Source organism: Carcharodon carcharias, chromosome 32 (genome assembly GCF_017639515.1).
Source record: "Carcharodon carcharias isolate sCarCar2 chromosome 32, sCarCar2.pri, whole genome shotgun sequence".
Lineage (NCBI taxonomy): Eukaryota > Metazoa > Chordata > Chondrichthyes > Lamniformes > Lamnidae > Carcharodon > Carcharodon carcharias.
In genome coordinates this window covers 19,134,797-19,154,791 of record NC_054498.1, presented here as the reverse complement: position 1 = coordinate 19,154,791, position 19,995 = coordinate 19,134,797, and the positions used below count along the sequence as shown (strand labels likewise).

General features: G+C 40.8%; 1 protein-coding gene across 3 annotated transcripts in view; it reads right to left on the bottom strand.

Annotated features, from left to right (window-relative positions):
* usp3 (ubiquitin specific peptidase 3) overlaps window positions 1-19,995 on the bottom strand; it is an 87,435-nt gene that overhangs the window by 51,303 nt on the left and 16,137 nt on the right. For all 3 annotated transcript variants that reach the window (XM_041178506.1, XM_041178507.1, XM_041178508.1), the window contains exons 3-4: window positions 15,642-15,779; window positions 11,330-11,413 (exon numbers count right to left, since the gene is read on the bottom strand). In XM_041178506.1, coding sequence (XP_041034440.1) covers window positions 11,330-11,413; window positions 15,642-15,779 — 222 coding nt within the window. The remainder of the gene's footprint in view (window positions 1-11,329; window positions 11,414-15,641; window positions 15,780-19,995) is intronic.

The following is a 19,995-nucleotide window of genomic DNA, read 5'->3' as shown; positions in this document are numbered from 1 at the left end:
ACCTCAAAAAGGTTATAACAAATAGGTACAGGTGGTGTATCATCATTGCAAGCAATGCATTATCATTGCAGGCAGGAGTGACAAAATATACATAGACAAACACACAACTTTACATGAGCTTACAAAACCCTTTTGCACTGTGTCAGAGGGCTAAGACCTCACACATTATATTTTTATAACTAATATGGCAGTTTCATAGAAACTGACATCTCGTTATCTCTGAAGAGACCCTAACAAGGTGCTGCAGAGACCAAATTCAAAGGCAACTATACAAAAGCTGTCTAAATTTCATAAGCCAGGCCTGGCCAACAAGAGCCAATTAATTTGCTAGGACAAAGGGTCCTGCAACCTCCCATTCAAGGCTTAATGGTTGGACATTAACCATCTCATTAACCAGCAAACGGACACACACCCTTTGTCCAAGCCAGGGAGGAGAGGCGAGAGTCATGCGACATGAACCCCTAAGCTGGTGGAACCAGTAATATTACTTTGTAGTATGAAGAAATCCCAGTCTGCCATCTTTCCATCTACCTAGCAGCAGCACGGAAAAGGGGCTCTGCCAGGCTGAATGCCTGGCTCCAACTACATTTCTACTGGAATTTCTGTACCATTGCCTCTACAAGACTGATTCATCTGTGTGCCTATCTCATCGTGGAAGTCAACTTTACTGGAAAAGTGAATTACCCTGCATCAGTTTTCAGCCTACCGACCTCGGTGAACGAATACCTCATTGGACTTTGATTCTGGAGTCTGGATACACGTTAACCAAAATTCTTTTCTCTGTGGTCTTTGCCCCGTAAATCTTTCTTTCTCTATCCATCTTTTACAGTACAAGGCACGCAGTGACGCTCCCCTCCCATGTTTTGAGTGTGTGCAAATAAACCAACCCTCCGAGTTCATCCTATCTTGAGCTTGCTGTGGGGTTACCAATAGAAAATTGGATCGCACCGGGAATAAGGGGTTGGGAAACATGCCACCGCTTATTAAGGGGGAAGCAAATCAAAGCACCTTTTTGTTTACGAAGGACTGGTGAGATGAAAAGTCAGGGCTGTTCAAATTAACCCACCTCCTGTCTATAACAAATGCTGTTTGCTTAGATCAAAATGGATCACAGTACTAAATTTAGCTTCCTTATCTGCTGTTGGAATAGGGAGCCAGCTGTAACCTGAGCTCCAGAACTCAGATCCTGGATGCTAATCGTCTATAACAGAGGTTGGCAGCCTCAATCAGAGGAGTCAAAAAACGCAATATCTTAAAAGTCACAAAGCTGTTATTTAAATGCTAATAATAATGAAAAACAAAACACATCTCTGGATTTCTCTGCAGCACCTTTTTACTGATGCTCAAAATGTACATGTATTAATTCAAAAGCTGATCAGTTTAAAAAAGTCTGTCAACCTTAATATTCCGTACAGTACTAATAAATGTAGCAAACTTCTATTTTCTGCAATAAACTAAAATTTTTTGTAGCAAAACTGCCTCAAAACAAGGGCCACAGTTAATTCCTTTCTCGATAAATAAGTAGACATCTGGGAGCGACTCATAATTGGCTAGCAGGTGATACACAAACCACTAACAGGGTAGCTCGTGGTATCATTTTGCTCAGCAAGACAATGCAAACTGCAACTTACGAAGGAATTTTATATTTTGTGACTGAACATCATGAGTTCTAGCTGTTATCTGTTATCAATTTACTTAGATAATAATATGCCTTGACCCAAATATGATTCCGCATTGCTAAAGTTGGGACGAAGAAAAATCAGCAGAAGTTGTAGTGGTAGCGTAGTGGTATTGTCACTGGACTAGTAATCCAGAGACCCAGGGTAATGCTCTAGGGATCCAGGTTCAAATCCCACCAAGGCAAATAGCAAAATTTGCATTTAATAAAAATCAGAAGTCTAACGACGAGCTTGCAACCATTGTCGTAAAAATCCATCTGGTTCGCGAATATCCTTTAGGGAAGGAAATCTGCTGTCCTTACCCGATCTGGCCTACATGCAACTCCAGACCACAGAAATGTGGTTGACTCTTAACTGCCCTCTAAATGGCCTAGCAAGCCACTCAGTTGTATCAAACCGCTACAAAGTCTAAAAGGAATGAAACCTGACGGACTACCCAACATCAACTTAAGCACCGGTAACTTTAACAACAAACTCAGTCCTGTCAACCCTTCAAAGTCCTCCATACGACTAACAACTGGCTCTTGTGCCAAAATTGGGACAGCTGTCGTACAGTGTAATTAAACCAAAGCTTGACATAGTAATACTTTTGGAATCATACCTTACAGATAATGCCCCAGACACCACCATCATCATTCCTGGGGATGCCCTGTCCCACTGGTATACAGTCGGGAGGGAGTTGCCCTGGGAGTTCTCAACATCCGGACCCAATGAAGTCTTATGGCATCAGGTCAAACATGGGCAAGGAAATCTCCTCCTGAGTATTGATGAATCAGTGCTCCTCTATGTTGAGCACCACTGGGAGGAACATTGAGGGTGGCAAGGGTGCAGAATGTGTTCTGGATGAGGGCCTTAATGCCCATCACCAAGAGTGGCTTGGTAGCACCACGACTGACAAAGCAGGCCAAGTCCTAAAGGACATAGCTGCCAGACTGGGTCTTCGGCAGGTGGTGAGGGAACCAAGAAGGAAAAACATACTTGACCTCATTCTCACCAACCTTTCTGCTGCAGATGCATCTGTCCATGATAGTATCAACAGGAGTAACCACCACACAGTCCTTGATGCCACAAGTCCCATCTTCGCATTGAGGATACCCTCCATCGTGTTGTGTGGCACTACCACCGTGCTAAATGGGATAAATTTTGAACAGATCTAGCAATTCAAGACTTGGCAACCATGAGGCACTGTGGGCCATCAGCAGCAGCAGAAGTGTAGTCAACCACAATCTGTAACCTCGTGGCCTGGCACTTCCCCCACTCTACCATTACCACCAAGCCAGGGGATCAACCCTGGTTCAATGAAGAATGCAGGAGGGTATGCCAGGAACAGCACCAGACATACCTAAAAATGAGGTGTCAACCTGGTAAAGCTACAACACAGGACTATTTGCATGCCAAAGAGGATAAGCAGCAAGTGATAGGCAGAGCTAAGCAATTCCACAACCAACAGTGCAGATCCAAGCCTTGCAGTCCTGCCACATCTTATGAATGGTGGAAGACAATTAAACAGCTCAAGCCCAGCACATCAGTGCAAACAAGGAGGCCGAAGCATTTGCAACAGTTTTGAGCCAGAAGCTCCGTGTTGATGATCCATCTCTGCCTCCCCTGGAGGTCCTCAGCATCACAGATGCCAATCTTCAGCCAATTGAAAGCACTCCACGCGATATCAAAAAACGGCTGCAGACACTGGATACTGCAAAGGTTAGTCGATGGGCCCTGAAAATATTCTGGCATTAGTACTGAAGACTTGTGCTCCAGAACTTGCCATGCCCCTAACCAAACTGTTCCAGCACAACTACAACACTGGCAATTACCCAGCAATGTGGAAAACTGCCCAAGTACATAGCTTCCACAAAAAGCAGGGCAATTACAATCTGGCCAATTACTGCACCATCAGTCTACTCTCGATCATCAGTAGAGGTATGGAAGGGGTCATCAACAGTGCTATCAAGCAGCACTTGCTTAGCAACAACCTGCTCACTGATGCTCACTTTGAGTTCCACCAGGGCCACTCAGCTCCTGATCTTATTACAGCCTTGGTTCCTACATGGACAAAAGAGCTGATTTCCAGAGGTGAAGTGAGTGTGACTGCCCTTTTGACATCAAGGTCACATTTGACCGAATGTGGCCACTCAAGGAGCCTTAGCAAAGCTGAAGTCAATGGGAACCAGAGGGTTAACACTCTGCTGGTTGGAGTCATACCTAGCACAAAGGAAAATGGTTGTGGTTGTTGAAGGTCACTCATCTCAGTTTCATGGCATCACTGCAGGAGTTCCTCAGGGTAGTGTCCTAGGTACAACCATCTTCAGCTGCTTCATCAATGACCTTCCTTCCATCATAAGGTCAGAGGTGGTTGCACAATGTTCAGCACCATTCACGCCTCCTCAGATACTGAAGCAGTCCATGTCCAAATGCATCAAGACCTGGATAATATCAAGGCTTGGGCTGACAAGTTGCAAGTAACATTCGTGCCACGTAAGTGCCAGCCAATGACCATCTCCAACAAGAGAGAATCTAACCACTGACCCTTGACATTCAATGGCATTACCATAGCTGAATCCCCCACCATCAATATCCTGGGGGATACCATTGACTAGAAACTGAACTGAACAAGCCATATAAACACTGTGGTGACAAAAGCAGGTCAGAGACTAGGAATAACTCACATCTTGACTCCCCAAAGCCTATCCACTATCAACAAGACACAAGTCAGGAGTGTGATGGAACATTCTCCACTTGTCCGGATGAGTGCAGCTGCAACAATACTCAAGAAGCTCAACACCCTCCAGGACAAAGCAGCCAGCTTGATTGGCGATGTTTGGGGGGGGGGGGGGGGGGGGGGGGGGGGGGGGAGGAGATGTGCTTGCTGGGGTCGAGGATGGGCATGCTGGGGGCAGGGGGACATGTGCGTGCTGGGGGGTGCACGCGCGCCAGGGGCGAGGGGGAGGGCGCGCACAGGGGAGTGAACATGAGACATTTAAATTCATGAATAGTGCACACTATAATGTATGCAACGAAACGTCTACTTTTTAAAAAACATGTAAATTAAATACCAGCATAGGATATTTGTAAAAACCAATGACCAAATGGCTGCAAAGAGATGATGATATAAAGCACTCTTAATAGGACCACTAAAATATCTAAATGTTTAATAGATCCCATAGCTAAATATGGCTACATTTTTCTTCGCTCGGTACATAAATGGAATCAAATGAATAACTACAGAACAGTATTTTTTCAAATTAGTTCCTTCTTGACTTGCAACATTGCAACCTAAGGGATAAATGACCCATTCAGTACACTTCGTTCTCACATGGACACGAACTATAGCTATGTTGCTGAAGTAATGAAGAACATAAATCAAAACATGCTTGATAATCTATTGCCGTCTTTTGTGATAACATTCAAGATTAAAGAGAAAAAGATGATGTCCAACGCATTTTATAGGAACAAGGGTTTAATTTTCTTCTGGTAGAACGTACGCAATTGAAAAATGATTCTCAGGTGCAATTCTGTCTCCCAATCCTGTGCAATAACTCTATTAAAGTGTATATATCAAACAATGCCACAAAATGTTTTAATATAAACTCAATACCTGCTGCCCCTCAATCTAATGCATCATATTGTGAAAGGTTTTATCAAATCATCTCCTTCAGTGGATGAGGCTATCACTCTCTCTACAGAAAGCAAGGGAGGCGCACCTTTCAATACAGTACACATTCTTTTAGCGTAACGCCCTTCTTTTCTACATTATGGGTAACATAATTATTCAGAAGCATGACTAGGGGTGCAAGAATAAAGCGAAATCACTATGATTTACATTTCTTGCCTTTACAACACAACTTCTCTTCGATGGCAAAACAGCCAGTTAACTGGCGCTGATGAAAATGCATCAGGCTATCACCCAAACATTCACACACCAGATTTGAGGGTTGATTGCCCGAGTCAGACAGAATTCAGGCATGACCCTGGAGGAATTTACAGTGATGTCTGATCACTGCCTTCCTGTCAAATAAGGGAACAGCTCAGAGTGTACAGTTCACTTGCTTTTCTGGCAATCACCAAAGCCGATAAAAATAATAATACTCTGGGTCAAGGACTACGCGTGCTTCAGGTCAGGGGACTTCATTTAATACCAAAAAAAGTCTAGTTCAAAAAATATGTACATTTACTTTTTTGTCAACAAGCTATTTGCAAATATTCTGCAATTGAGCGTCTTCCAAAGTTGGGAGAGTGGGGAGAAAGGAAATGAATAGAGTTGTTGCATAAGGCCTACAGGAATAGCTATCGACTTCCCCAGGTCGGCTCTGTAGTTAGGGTGATACTATTTTCACACATTGTGGTAGATTCCTCTAAAACAGACATAAGTGCAGATCTTTTCTATTTGCAGCTATAGACATTTTTAAATAGGGTGTTTTCTAGATGGCAAATGCATGCTTTAAAGGGATTGGTTTCAACGGATCAAAAGGCCTTTTCTCATCTTCCTAAGCAGTGGTAGACCATGGAGGCCCAACTAAAGACTGGAGAGTACAAGGTGAGAAAACTCTTAACTGTCAGGAAAAGTCAACGAAGATTTCAACGTAAGTTTGGAGCCGGGCTTACACAACCAGTAAAGAATTAGAGATATTTCCTTCTCCAGACTCCTGATGGGGCAAAACCCAAATGGAGAACTAAAAGCCAGTCTGTACACAATTCCAGGTTGCTCTCAATCGATGGAGGTACCACTCCAACTATTCATAACTGGACCAACTGAATCTTTTTGACACAAACAGTCCAGCTCAAATGTATCAGTCGGTTATTTTCAGCAGACACCAAGGTGAAGGTGGTTAATTATTGGGGCTGGTATTCTAAAAGATCAATACAGAAACACACCACTCATCCTTTAAAATGTATTTCTTGTGTGTAGCCAGTTTTTCCCCACTATGTGCAGTCCCTTTAAATTTTTTATGCAGCCAGGCGCGCACAGTATTTATCACAGAACAAATCCTAATGTGGCACCTTCCTGACATTTTCACAGCCACATACCCATGCATCTTAGCAGGGACATTGCACCACACGGGTTTAAATGAAGATCAGTAACACCACAATCCAGACACAATTATGGACAATTTTCTAATCAGATAATATGTTGGGTGTCGTATTAGGTTTATGATCTCTAACTGGTATTAGAGATACTAGTTAGAGAGCCATGTGTATCATAGTCATATTTTACTGTGCCCAGGGAATACAATCAGAAATCACAATAATGGATGCAAAGTCAAGAATGGCATCATTATGGTTCAAACTACAGATACACGTGGCTGATGCTATTTAAAAATCGCTGATGGCAAATTAAGTATCAATATAACAACACAAATGCAGGACTCCAAATGTGCTATTCCAGAATTTAATGCTTCTCTTCTCCCACTTGTGTTGAAGTGGTTAGCATCCACAAGTTGAGAACTTTGTGAATAGCACATTTATAGATGTGGTCAATCCACAGCTTAAGGGTATGCAGGGAATGAAGGAACGGGTGACCACGAGTCAAGAATGACTAAGCTTGTACAAAAGTCTCCAGAGCCTATCCCACTCTCCAACCAGTATTCAGTTCCGAATACTGATGAAAGTGATAGTTCATCTGGGGAGTGCAGCCAGAGCCAAGTCCATGGTCGTACAACTGCCTCAGCTGTACTGGGGGTCACCAAGACTGGAAGAGCAATAGCAAAAGGAGATTTGACAGGGGTACATACAAGCGTTTCTGCAACTGTAGATGTGAATCCAGGAAGGTGTGTTGCCTCCCTCATCCCAGGGCCAAGGATGTCGCTGAATGGCAGAAGAACATTGAGGGGGGAGGGTCAATAGTCAGTGGTCATGGCCCACATTGCTACCAACAACATAAGTAGAAAGAGAGATATGGTCCTGCAGTCAGGATTTCAGGAGTTGGGTAGGAAATTAGTAAGCAGGATCTCAAAAGTAGCAATTATCGGATTACTGGGACATTACTGGGTGGGAGGAGATGATGGTGCAGTGGTAACCTCACTGGACTAGTAATCCAGAGGTCCAGGCCAGGGACATGGGTTCAAACCCCATTATAGCAGCTGGTGGAATTTGAATTCAATTAATAAATTTGGAATATAAAGCTGGTCTCGGTGATGGTGACCATGAGACTATCAATTGATGTAAAAACCCATCCGGCTCACCAAAGCCCTTTAGAGAAGGAACTCTGGGCTACACATGACTCCAGATCCGCAGCAATGTACTTAACTGCCCTCTGAAATGGCCTAGCGATCCACTCAGTTCAAGAGCAATTAGATATGGGCAACAAATGCAGACTTACCAGTGGCACCCACATCCCCGAAAGAATAATAACTCACAGTACCGTGTGCAAGTATAGAAATAGGCTGATAAAGCAGATGAATGTATGGCTGGAGAGTTGGTGCAAATGGGAGGAAGGCTTTAGATTCCTGAGATTTAGGGCCAGTTCTAAGGGAGACAGAGCCTGTACAGGCCAGACAGATTGCACCTAAACAGAGCCAGGATCAATTTCCTTGCAGGGCAATTTATACTCCCCTTGCAGGGAAGGGTTTACACTAACTTAGAAGTGGTGTGGAAACCATGAAGTAATACTAGAGAGGCACCAAGTTACATAGAGAATTAACTGGGGCACGTCAGAGTCAGGGGTCAGAATAAGAGCAAAGGTAATGAAGTCTAAATTAGAGTTACTGTGCATGTATGCGAATGTGCAGAGTGTGATAAATAAGGTTGGCGAGCTGCAGATAGCCGCATGGAAAAACCTGGTTCAAAGGACAGGACTGGATATCAAATATGCCTGGACACAAGGTCTTCAGAGTAGATAGGAAAGGTAAAAAAGGGGGCGGGGGTGCAGTAGTATTGATCAAGGGGAATACTGTAGTGCTGGAGAAAAAGTTATCCAAAAGGCATTTAATAAAGTGCTGCACAACTGTTGTGAACAAAGTTAGAGCTTATGGAATAAAAGGACAGTAGCAACATATGAAATTGGTTGAATGAGAGGGAACAGAGTAATGGTGAAAGGCTTGTCAGGCTGGAAGAAGCCTTATAACGTAGTCCCTCAAGGATCGGCGTTAGAACCCCTGATCTTCCTGATAAATCTTAAAGACCTAAACTTTGGTGTACGTGGCACTATTTCAAAGTTTTCTGATGACACAAAACCTGGAATTATTGTGGACCACAAGGGGGACAGTGTTAAGCTTGAAAAGGACAGGCAGATTGGTGGAACTGACGGACAAGTGGCAGATTAAATTTACACAGAGAAACACAAAGTGATTCATTTTGGTAGGAAGAACGCAGAGACACAATATAAAATCAAGGGTACAATTCTAAAGGGGCACCGTGATTTAGGAAGAATGCGAAATCATTAGAGAGGGTGTGGCAAAGATTCACAAAAATGGTTCTAGGGATGGGGAACTTCAGCTATGAAGAAAGACAGGAGATGCTAGGACTGCTTTCCTAGGAGAAGAGAAGGTTTAGAGGAGATTTGATAAAGGTGTTCAAAATCATGTGGGGAATTAGACAGAGTGGATGGGGAGAAATGATTCCCATTGGTGGAAGAATCCAGAACCAGAGGGCTCAGAATGAAGGTAATTGGCAAAAGATGTAACGATGACATGAGGAAAATCTTTTTTTATGCAGTGAGTGGTTAGGCCTGGAATGCACTGACTGAGAGTGTGGAGACATAGCTTTCAAAAGGGAATTGGATTTATATCTATAAAAAAAGAATTAGTAGGTCAATGGGGAAGAGGTGTAGGAGTGGCACTAGGTGAATTGCTCTTGCAGAGATTCAGCACAAACACAACAGGCTGACTGGCCTCCTGTGCTGCATCCATTCTGTGTTTCTATAAAAAGCTGTCAGGCTTGCAGCCATCCAGCTTTTCCACACCCATCACAATCTCCTCAAAAAAAAAGGCACAGTTGATTGGGCTTAACAAAAGGATGTGGTAATAGATAAAAGGAACCAAAAATGCATCCAGATGAGGTGTGAATGGCTGGATAGCAGTGGTCTGAATGCAAAGTAAAAGAATAAAGAAAGAAATGAGAAAAAATACAACTAGCAAACCTGAAATGTTAACTCTGTTCCTCTCTTCACAGATATTGCCTGATGTTTTGATTATTTCCTGTATTTTCTGTTTTTATTTCAGATTTCCAACATCAGTGATATTTTGCTTCTGAAAAAGCATGTTGGCCTTTAATTGCAAGGGGTTAAAGAGTAAGGAAGTCTTGCAGCATTTATCCAGGGCTTTAGTGAGGCCACACCTGGAATACTGTGTATGGATTTGGTCTCTGTACCTGAAGATGGATATACTCGCCTTAGAGGGAATGCAAAGGTTCATTAAACTGATTCCTTGAATGAGGGGTATGTTCTTTGAAGAGAGATTGAATAGAATAGGTTTTTACTTCCTGGCATTTAGGAGGAGAAGAAGCAATCTCATTGAAATATAAGGAATTCTTAGAGGGCTTTACAGGACAGATGCTGAGAGGTTGGAAAATCTAAAACAGTGGTTCTCAATATAAGGGGGCAATCATTTAAGTATGAGATGTGGAGAAATTTCTTCACTCAGAGGATGGTGATTCTTTGTAATTCTCTACTCCAGAGGGTTGTGAATGCTTCCTTCACTGCCTACATTCTGAGACTGAGGTCAATATTTTTGGAAACTAAGGAAATTAAGGGATATGGGATTACAGTGGGAAAGTGGAGTGGGTGAAAATTCAGCCATGATCTTTACTGGCTAGTGGAAGAGGATCTAGGGATCATAAGGTCTACTCCTGCTTCTATTTCTTGTTCTTATGCAAGACTTTCAGAAGCTTGCAACACAAGATAAGGTACTTTATAAATGCAAGTTTGTATTTACATGCCACACCCCCCTTATCCTTGCCACAAAACAAAGCCTTTAATACAACATTTCCACTAAAATAAAAATTAAACTACCTAAAAAGTACTAAATTGCAAAATGTGACATTACTGCTGAGGCTGGAGTATTATCTAGAATTAAAATGTTTACTTTTAAATAGAAAATGTAAATTCAACGGAAACCAAATTAAATACTTGTTCTTTTCCTTTTGTTTAAGACTTCAAATGAAAGCAATTATCCAGGCCAACAGTACATTTGGCCATAAATGTGTTCTCTGCCTACCAGTAAACATATCCCCCAAGATTAGCAAAAACTACTTTCAATGAGAAACTTAACTCGGCAAGATATCCCACTTTGATACAAAATGAATAAAACTACTACTCTGTAGGTGGTGAAATTTTCACCCCAGTGGGAACTTTTCACAGTGGCATTTCCCACAGAATCTGAAATAAATTGTTCAGGAGGTGCTGCTGTCAGAGCACCCAATATGGGAGAGTCATTACCTGTGACTGTAGCCTTTTTAACCAGGACAAGCTGATGGGAACTGAACTGAGTAAAGTAAAGGAAATGCACAAGTTGGCATTATTTCTGTTATAAGCTATACTTCTCTTGCAAGCTATATTGTCTCAAGACCTTACTTTGGTGAGCCATACCGAAACCTTTTCTGAACTCTGCATTTTTTGATTTCCAAAACCTGCATCTAAACACAGATAAACTAGTCTAGAAAATAAACCTCACACAGTCAAGTGATTATAGTAGTGCCATTAACTTATTCACACATACTTCTCCAAGTTCTGTAGATGCTCTCTGACCCTCTGAACCAGGCCCATCTTGGTATCATTCACCACAAAATCATCACATCTGTAACTAGAAGCAAAAAACAGATTACACATTTTTAAAAAGTAGGCGTCTCTTTTCTTCTCAACATTATTGACCCTTACGCATTTGATTGTACATCACTTGATAAAGTAGTTCACCTCCTGCAGCAAAGGGTACAGAAAGTCAAGACTATGAGTCACCCGGAGCAAAGAGCAAGGGTAACTGAGCCAGAATATGTAGATGGAATTTGGTCCACATTTTTAAAGTCGTGAATTCCAGCTTTACTTTATTGTAACTTATCATCATTTCCATGTCCACTGGCAGCAGAATACAATTACAGTACAATAAGTTGACAAAGGTCATCTCCATTAAAAATGCAGACAGAGGAAAATATTTATAATGGAAAGGGACGACAGGAAGGCCTGCACTTTCTTGGAAACTTTTGACCTAACTACAAGTGGAGTTTGCCCCTTTTCTTTCCTGAGGAAATTCTTGCATAACTGATTTATATTAGTTTTATGCCAAGCCATGTGCATTGCCTTGATCTTTTGTGCTGCTTCCAAGATACATCTTCGCAAACCTTTTGCCACTTTTAAAAATGTTTTTAAGAGACCTGCATTATTTCGAACAAAATGCTAGCAGTCTCGATGCACTCAAAATTTTTTTTTGGCCCTGCGCACCCACCCACCCACTTCCCCCAAATCATACACATCTAGAAGGACTAAGCAGCTGGAATGGTCTCCAAAATTAGCACACCCTTGCATAATAAAGGACGAGAAAATCTAGAAGAGACAAGACGCTCAAGAGTGAAGTGCCATGGCAGAAGACAACATTCAAATACATTTCCCCAACAGTGGCAGAAGCACTCGACACGGGTTTCTGATATAAAAAAAATCAGCACAAAGTAAATGCAAGCCAAGAAATTCAGGGCTGAAGTGTTCAAAGATGCAAGATTGTAGAAAGAAAGATACAACTTTTAAACATAAATCAAGTGACAAATAATCTCCTTTCATTTCACGTTGTTATTTTATTGATAAAAATTCTATATATTTAGCAATAACTATATATAGCAGAAAAGGCAAGTTGTATGTAATGTTAAATGCAATAAAGACTGGTCTCATGGCATATTCAAAAAGGCAATAGATGAAGATGCACAAAGATTACTGGCAGCCTGAAGCAAATGATGTAATTGCGTGTGGCTGAGATTTTCTAAAATATATACTTTAACAATAAACTGCATATTTCTAGTGCACATGGTAAGCTCTCTTGTGCAGTTTTCAAAGAGAAATCTGAAATCCCAAATGCATGAGGGAAAGATGGAAATTGGAGAAAATGCTGATTTTATAATTTTAACTGACTGTCTTTCAAGTTAATTAAATTCATAAGAAGCAGTTCAAGTTTACTTTGCATTAACTCTGAAGTCATATTCCACCATTGTTTATTCAGTGACTTGCCCATATCTGCAAAACATCCATCTCCTCAAATGAAAAATGGCAGCACTGACCAATTAGAATATTCATAAGGTATCAAGCTGAAATCCTGCCTAATGACAGTGTTAACAGGGCAGGGGAGACTGGAGTGTAGTGGCAATGTCCATGGACAAGTAATCCAGACGCCCAGGCTAATGATCTGGAGACATGGGTTCAAATCCCACCATGGAAGCTGGTGGAATTTAAATGCCATTAATAAACTTAGAATCTAAAGCTAGTCTCCGTAATGGTGACAATGACAACTATCATCTGGTAAAAACCCATCTGGTTCACTAATGCCCTCTAGGGAAGGAAATCTGCCATCTTTACCTGGTCTGGCCTGCATGTGACTCCAGACTATTAACTGGCCTCTGAAATGGCCTACCAAGCCATTCAGTTCAGTTGGGGTTGATGGCCCCAGCAGTGACAATGAAAAAATAAAGAAAAAAACTCCTCAGACCCCCCCCAGTGATAGTTATATAATGCAGGGATGCCAATACTCAAATAGGTTTACACTTCATTTTTCCACATCAGATGCCTCATCCTATACAGCAAAATACCCAAGATAGATTTCCAGTTCCTATTTTTAAGTGATGCGAAGTACGGTCAAAAGAATGACATCAGGACTTCACTTCCTCCTCTCATCTTGCGCAATGTTGAATTGCTGCAAGTAGTGATTACTGATCATAGAGATTTGAAAGCAATTATGGTGTGCTCCCTGGAATTTTCTTATCCTACCTCTTCTCTTTGCTGCACTCAATATGACTGGGGCACCAAAATTCCCAAAAACAATCAGGAGAGGAGAAAAGGACACATAAGAGTGTCAATGCTCCTGTTGAACAAATGCAGCAACACAAATTTGTCTTGTATTTTTTTTAAAACCATTACAAATGAGAATACATAGCTGGAGTGAATTCCCAGTTCTGGAAAAGGGAGCAAAACTCTGGGCTTTTATTTGCAATCCAAGCTAGAAGTAATGTAGGAAGAATATGCAGCACCTGTAAAGCAAAAATTTCACAAAGGTGCCTTCACTACATAAGTTGAATCAAGTCATTGAGCTAGCAGCAACAGAAGCCTACAATGCAGTAATTGTACGATCATCTAGTCTGCCCCTAGCCAGTCAAGAATACTGCAAAACACCTTTGTTACTGGGACAGGTGAAAACACAAGCTCAGTCAGACACATGAGAATATTAAAACGGACAAACCTCCCTCCCCTAGGACCTTACTGTACTCAGTTGAAGGAAGGAAAACCTCACTGCAGAAGCACACTTGAAAGCCCTGAGAAAAATCACCTGAGGACAGAGCAGAGGTGCAGTCTACAAAGGAGTTCAATAGCTTAAAGAAAGCAAAATTGACATCAAGACTTAACAAGAGCTCTGGAATAACAGATCTCAGACAAAGTATTTGGATGCAAATTACTGCTGAGATGTGTGGGGCAGTACCTGTAGGTATCAGCTGATGCTGGGCGAACCAAGAACACCATCACAGATCTAAAGCTGACATTTAACTGTCTTGTCACCACCACCAAGATAAAGCTATCACTGCTTTTGGTTTTATTTCCAGAAGTAAGTATTTAAACAGAAGCAACCACTTCTTCAAATATGCTTAATGCAACATTGCATTATCATTGCACAACACTGCTATTCCAAAAATTCATTTTCAGTTTTTCTGAAAAGAAAAGAACTTTCATCTTATATAGCAGACTAATGGCAGACTATCCCAAAACATATCATAGCCAAACAATTGCAGGGAAACAGGGCAGCCAATTTCAAGAATCTTAATATATTAAAAATACTTCATTCAAATTTATTTGGTTTGAAATCTGATAATTCAAATTTTTAGTGATTTTTTTTTACTTTGCTGTGTGATTTACAACTTGTATTTACTTAGCACATTTAACATTGAAAAAAAGTGCTTCAGAGAGACACAATCAAAAATAAATGCAAAGCCAAAGAAGTTAATAGGCAGACTGACGAAAAGCTTGGTGAAAGAGGTGGGCTTTTAAGGACAGGGACTTGAAGAAGAGTTTAAAGGAGGGAAATTCCAGACTGTAGGACCCAGTCAACAGTAGGTACAGCTACCTATGACTAGTGAAGAGGCAGGGGAGGGGGGGATGCACAAGAGGTCAGGATCAGAAAGAAACTGAATGTGTTAGGAAATTTCAGAGATAGAGAGAGATAAGTACCAGAGGAGCGCAACATTATGTGACCTGTTTTGTTTAGGTGAGATGTTAACCCAAGTAAAAAAAGGCAAGAAATTATCTTGTCCTAGTCAAACGTCATCCGACAGTCAAAAACATTATCTAGTCATATATCCATTTTACGGCTTGAGAATCCTTGGTGCATGTGCAAACTGGCTGTGCTGAAATCCATTTTAATGGCAATAATCAGACCTCCGCTTGAAGGCTAAGTTTGAGGTTTCTCATCGTTTCCTGGCCATCATTTCCCCTTCAACCAACACTCCCAGAAAACTAACTCATCACCTATTTGCTTTGAAACGCTTTTGAACATGATGCAGTGCTATAGATTCCAAGTTTATTCATTCTTTTCTTCTGTGCAGATTTCAAAAGGGACAAAAGTCAAGCTGTGTTTTGATTTTTAGGCTGCTGAAAAGCCTAAACATTTCAGCTAAAACCCACATCCTACATCTACACCTTGTACTTGCAAATTTTATTCAGCATTGAAGGCCAGAATGAAGCAGGTCCTTAAATTTTAAGGAATGTACATTAAAATGCACACCAAGTGCTGCAGTTCAAAGAACTTATTACAAACCTGCATTAACATTTAATATTTGACCTTCACATACCAATAGGTGCTGTAACTGCTGCAATCCATACACACTGCATGCTGCAACTTCTCTTTTTCATGCTTTTCTGACTTTTTAATGTTGTTGGAATTAATTTGAGCATCTTCATAGTGTTTCTTGGCATGTCCATTCACATACCTGCAAATAAAAAAATTAAAAGGATTCAGCTCTCAGTTTCCAAACTGTCACCATTTACTGAGGTCTGGACTTTGAATTTTCACCTGTTTGAAATATTTAGACTGGCAACACTGGTACTGCATTGTCAAAGTTGCCAACTTTCTGAAGAGATGTTAAACCAAGATCCCATTTGATCTCTCGGGTGAATACAAAAAGATCCTATGGCAACAGAGCAAGGGTGTTCCTCTTGCGCCCTGGCCAAGACTTATTCCCCAACTTCTACCACCAAAAACAGACTAATTGATCATGTAGCTCATCGCTGTTTGTGGTAGCCATTTGAAAATTAGCTACTGCATTTTTGACATTACAACAGTGACCACACATCCCAAAGCATGTTACATACCAATGAATTACTTTTTGATGTACTGAGGATGTGAAAGGTACAATGTAAATCGAAGTTCTTTTTAATTATACACAACAGCTCTATCAACATTTGATACTTAGCCAAATTAGCAATTAGCACTTCCTTTTCAGCACATGGATTTATATTTTTCCAAATATATTTCTCCTCAGAAGACATTGTGACACACCCTCTTCCCACATTTGATGATTCAGTTGATAATTGCTCCAAGCTGCACAACCAAGCAGCAACCTGGCAGTTACCGTGTAGGCTACGTACAAGTTGTCCCCTTGAAGATACAGTGCACGCACACATACAGCTAAGCAAAACAATTTAAAGTCACCAAATGAATAGACAGTGCACAACAACATCAAAAAAGGAAAGTACAGGGGTCGTTGGTAATGAGTACATAGACAACAAGGTTGCAACTTCAATCCTTGATTTGAGCTACCTTAGCCTCTCAGTCAGGACAGCATTAATTTTTAAACTAGCCTCAGCATGTCAGAACAAAAATGAGGGAGCAGAGAACAAGAAAATGGCATCTGACCCACCAAACTCACTTCAGCCTCACCGTGTAAAGATAAAACTTTAATAGGCTCTTACAAAGCCATTTCATACCATGACAAAATTCTGTATAAATACTCCCTGATTCTTCAAGGTAATAATCGAGTAGAGCTCCAGAATATTCATGCATGTTCACATCTCGAATATTCAATCCTTGCCCAGCACCTTCCAGAGCCAGCGCCTGCATCAGCAGAGGCAACTAACACTGTTGTGCAGGGTGCACACTTACCCAAGTCAACACCATTACCAACTCCAATCCCATCCCCAGTAATGCATCCTGATATTTAGTTGTGCAACACAACTTCACTGCTGAGTTTCAGACTTAGAGGGATTGAAAAAGAGAAATATACACCTCTCCCCAAATAGACTACCATTGACTGCCCATGCGAAAACTGCATGAATTACCACCTCAGGGGTGGAAACAAACAAAGGAGCACACATTGAATCCTGCCCCCTAGACCTCCACAGGAAGATCAATCAACAAACATACAATGGATTGTTTCCAGATCAGAGTGGTCAATATTTAATTCCTATCCAGAGCTATCCAATCTCCGTTGGGGAGGCAGTGAAGGCCTCCCAGCCATCATCAGTGCCATTTTCTGGATATTATGCTTCTATGAATACCACAAATGATTAATTGGCAAACACCCATTGGTTAGGATCACATGAACAAAAGCACATAGGTTGATCACTCATGAAACTTTACTTCACAAATCACTGGCATCAGAAAAGGAATGAAGGAAGAGAAAAACAAAGATACGGGAAAAAAATATTGCCTTCTTCCAAAGTTAACTATAGCTGTACCCAATGTGTGCATAGTTCTGAATAATTAGGCTAAACATTTAACAAAGGCGCTATTGTTAAATTCCACATGTATGCTTACACATAAAAGATTACATGGTTGTTGCTAGGTTAAATAGTCTGTTTAGCTGCGCCATGCCAAATAAAAACAAGCAAGATAATTCATTCCTAGTGATTCAGATCTCAAATCATGGCTAAAGAAAATGGCTGAACCATAATTTTCTGGAAAGAAGATAAGCTGATTTATAAAACGTGCAGAATTTCAAAAGAAACAGAACGGCTACAACTCCGACCCCAACAGTGTTCAAGTCACTTGGTAATCTGAACTGAGACAGGAATATTTCATTCCCAACTAGAGGCTTGAAAGTCAAGATTTCTCTGGCATGGTTTTTATAAATTGGCTGTTCATTTAGACGAATTTTGCCTGCTGGATGGAAAACCACAGAAAGATGCAGGGCAATGAGGGCGGAAGAAAAAAAGCTGCCTACATAAACATCGGTCAGAAAATGGAAATGAAAATGTAACATTTTTCCCATTTCTCCATAGATACTCTGCAAATCAGAGTGATTCTAGCATTTTTTTTGTTTTATTTCGGATTACAAACATCTGCAGAATTGTATTTTTTTTTTGTGCATTAAAAAATGTGCCAGCTTTATTTGAATCACAGCCCCTGGTGGCTGAACAAACAGGAGCACCATGTTGGTGAAATCATCACAGCAGACTGCCCTCCCTTCCCTGCTGGACAGCATCATGAAGGACAGGTGGTTTGTATACAGGGGGCAGAGAGAAGGGATGTTATTTTTAAAATTATCCACGTCAATCTATGATTTGTTCACCAGCCCAAGTTTGGTTTTCAAACAGTTGAAATTTTGCCTTTACATTTTTGAATCAAATGATTTCCTTTGAAAAAGAAACTAACAGCACATAAACACTAAAATTATACCAGTGCCATAACAGCACAAACAGGACCACTAAACCCAAAAGGTTTCCAGAATAAGGAAACATTGCCCAACTCAAAAGGTACAATATTTGCCATTGACAGCAGATGTAAGTCCTCCTAAAATAATTCCACAAGTGAAGGTTTTAAACATTATATCAGCCAAACTACATTTAATAAAACCTTAATTTCATTTCTTGCACAATAAGTTGATTTCCACTGCATTTTCCTCGATTAATTTACAATTAACATGCATCGGTGCACTTCCCCAAACAGAAAGTCTGAAAAAGGCTGGAAGTAAAATCCACAGGTATATTATTTTTACAAATGGAGTCTTGATTTTTAAAAATTGATTAAGCTGATCATCCTGAGGCAAAGGCCAAGGGAGGAACTGAAACATTACCAGTTTCACTCATTCACCAAAAGGAGGTTTGCAAATCATAGTCAGTAAACGAGGTAGAGGAAAATTTTATAGGTAAGAAACAGGATTAGCCCTTTTAACCTCTCGAGCCTGCTCCATCATTCAATGAGATCATGGTGAATCTGTAACGTAACTCCATATGCTTGCCTTTACTCCATAAACCCTCAATACCTTTGGCTAACTGTTATGAACAGGGTCAGGAGAGATCCGAAACCCTTATACTCTTTCCTTTACTGTCCTTAATCTGTGGGTTTGGAAAGGAAGGTGTGTGCTTGTGCATTTCAGGATTTAACTAAAGAAGATTCACACTTCACACATTCACCCCGAAATCTATAAACAAAAGAATAGCTCGTAGTTCGGATGTTTGGTTTGTCGTAGGAAAAACAGTCATTGCATGCCTGGTGGAGGCAGCATTTTCATTCCAAAAAGATAATTTAGGTGGTTTCAATAACTGTAGTTGTAAATGAGGATTTTGTCGAAGAGATGGATGTTCAACAGTTTGCGAAGTTAGTCACTTGCAGTTTCGCCAAGAGAAACTTTTTTACAAGTGGGTTTGGAATAGGAACCAAGCAAGGAGACTTTTTAGATGTAAATCTCCAGGTTAAGTACAATTCGTTATCAGAAGACAAGGTTATCCACATAATCAACTTCTATTGTTCACGCAGAATAATCTGGAAGTCCAAAACAATGGCTACACAATGGGGTAATGAATGAGTGCCTCACATTTACCGGAGATGAATTGGTTTCTGCTGACCTCCTTTGTTAAGATACAAACTCGGAGACATGAGAGCCTGGATTTTGCTTTTGGTAAATCCACAAACAATAGCAAGTGTAAATTCCACAGATAGTTTTCATCTTGGTATGTCCATTCAAGGGGCTAGGCATTCATGTAGAAACTTTATGGAAACTTGTGGTAGTCAATGTGGAAATTACAGAAGTTGTCTGACCCTCAGCTGCCATCTTAACAGTTTTGTTCGTGTCCATATTCAAATAAAAGACAATTCCTGAGCGCAGTCCATGTTTAAAGTTATAAGACATGCCTTCACTGGAAATGAAATTAACAAAAATCTCGGATTTAAAATTAATTGACCTTGCATCAATTCCTGTTTACGGA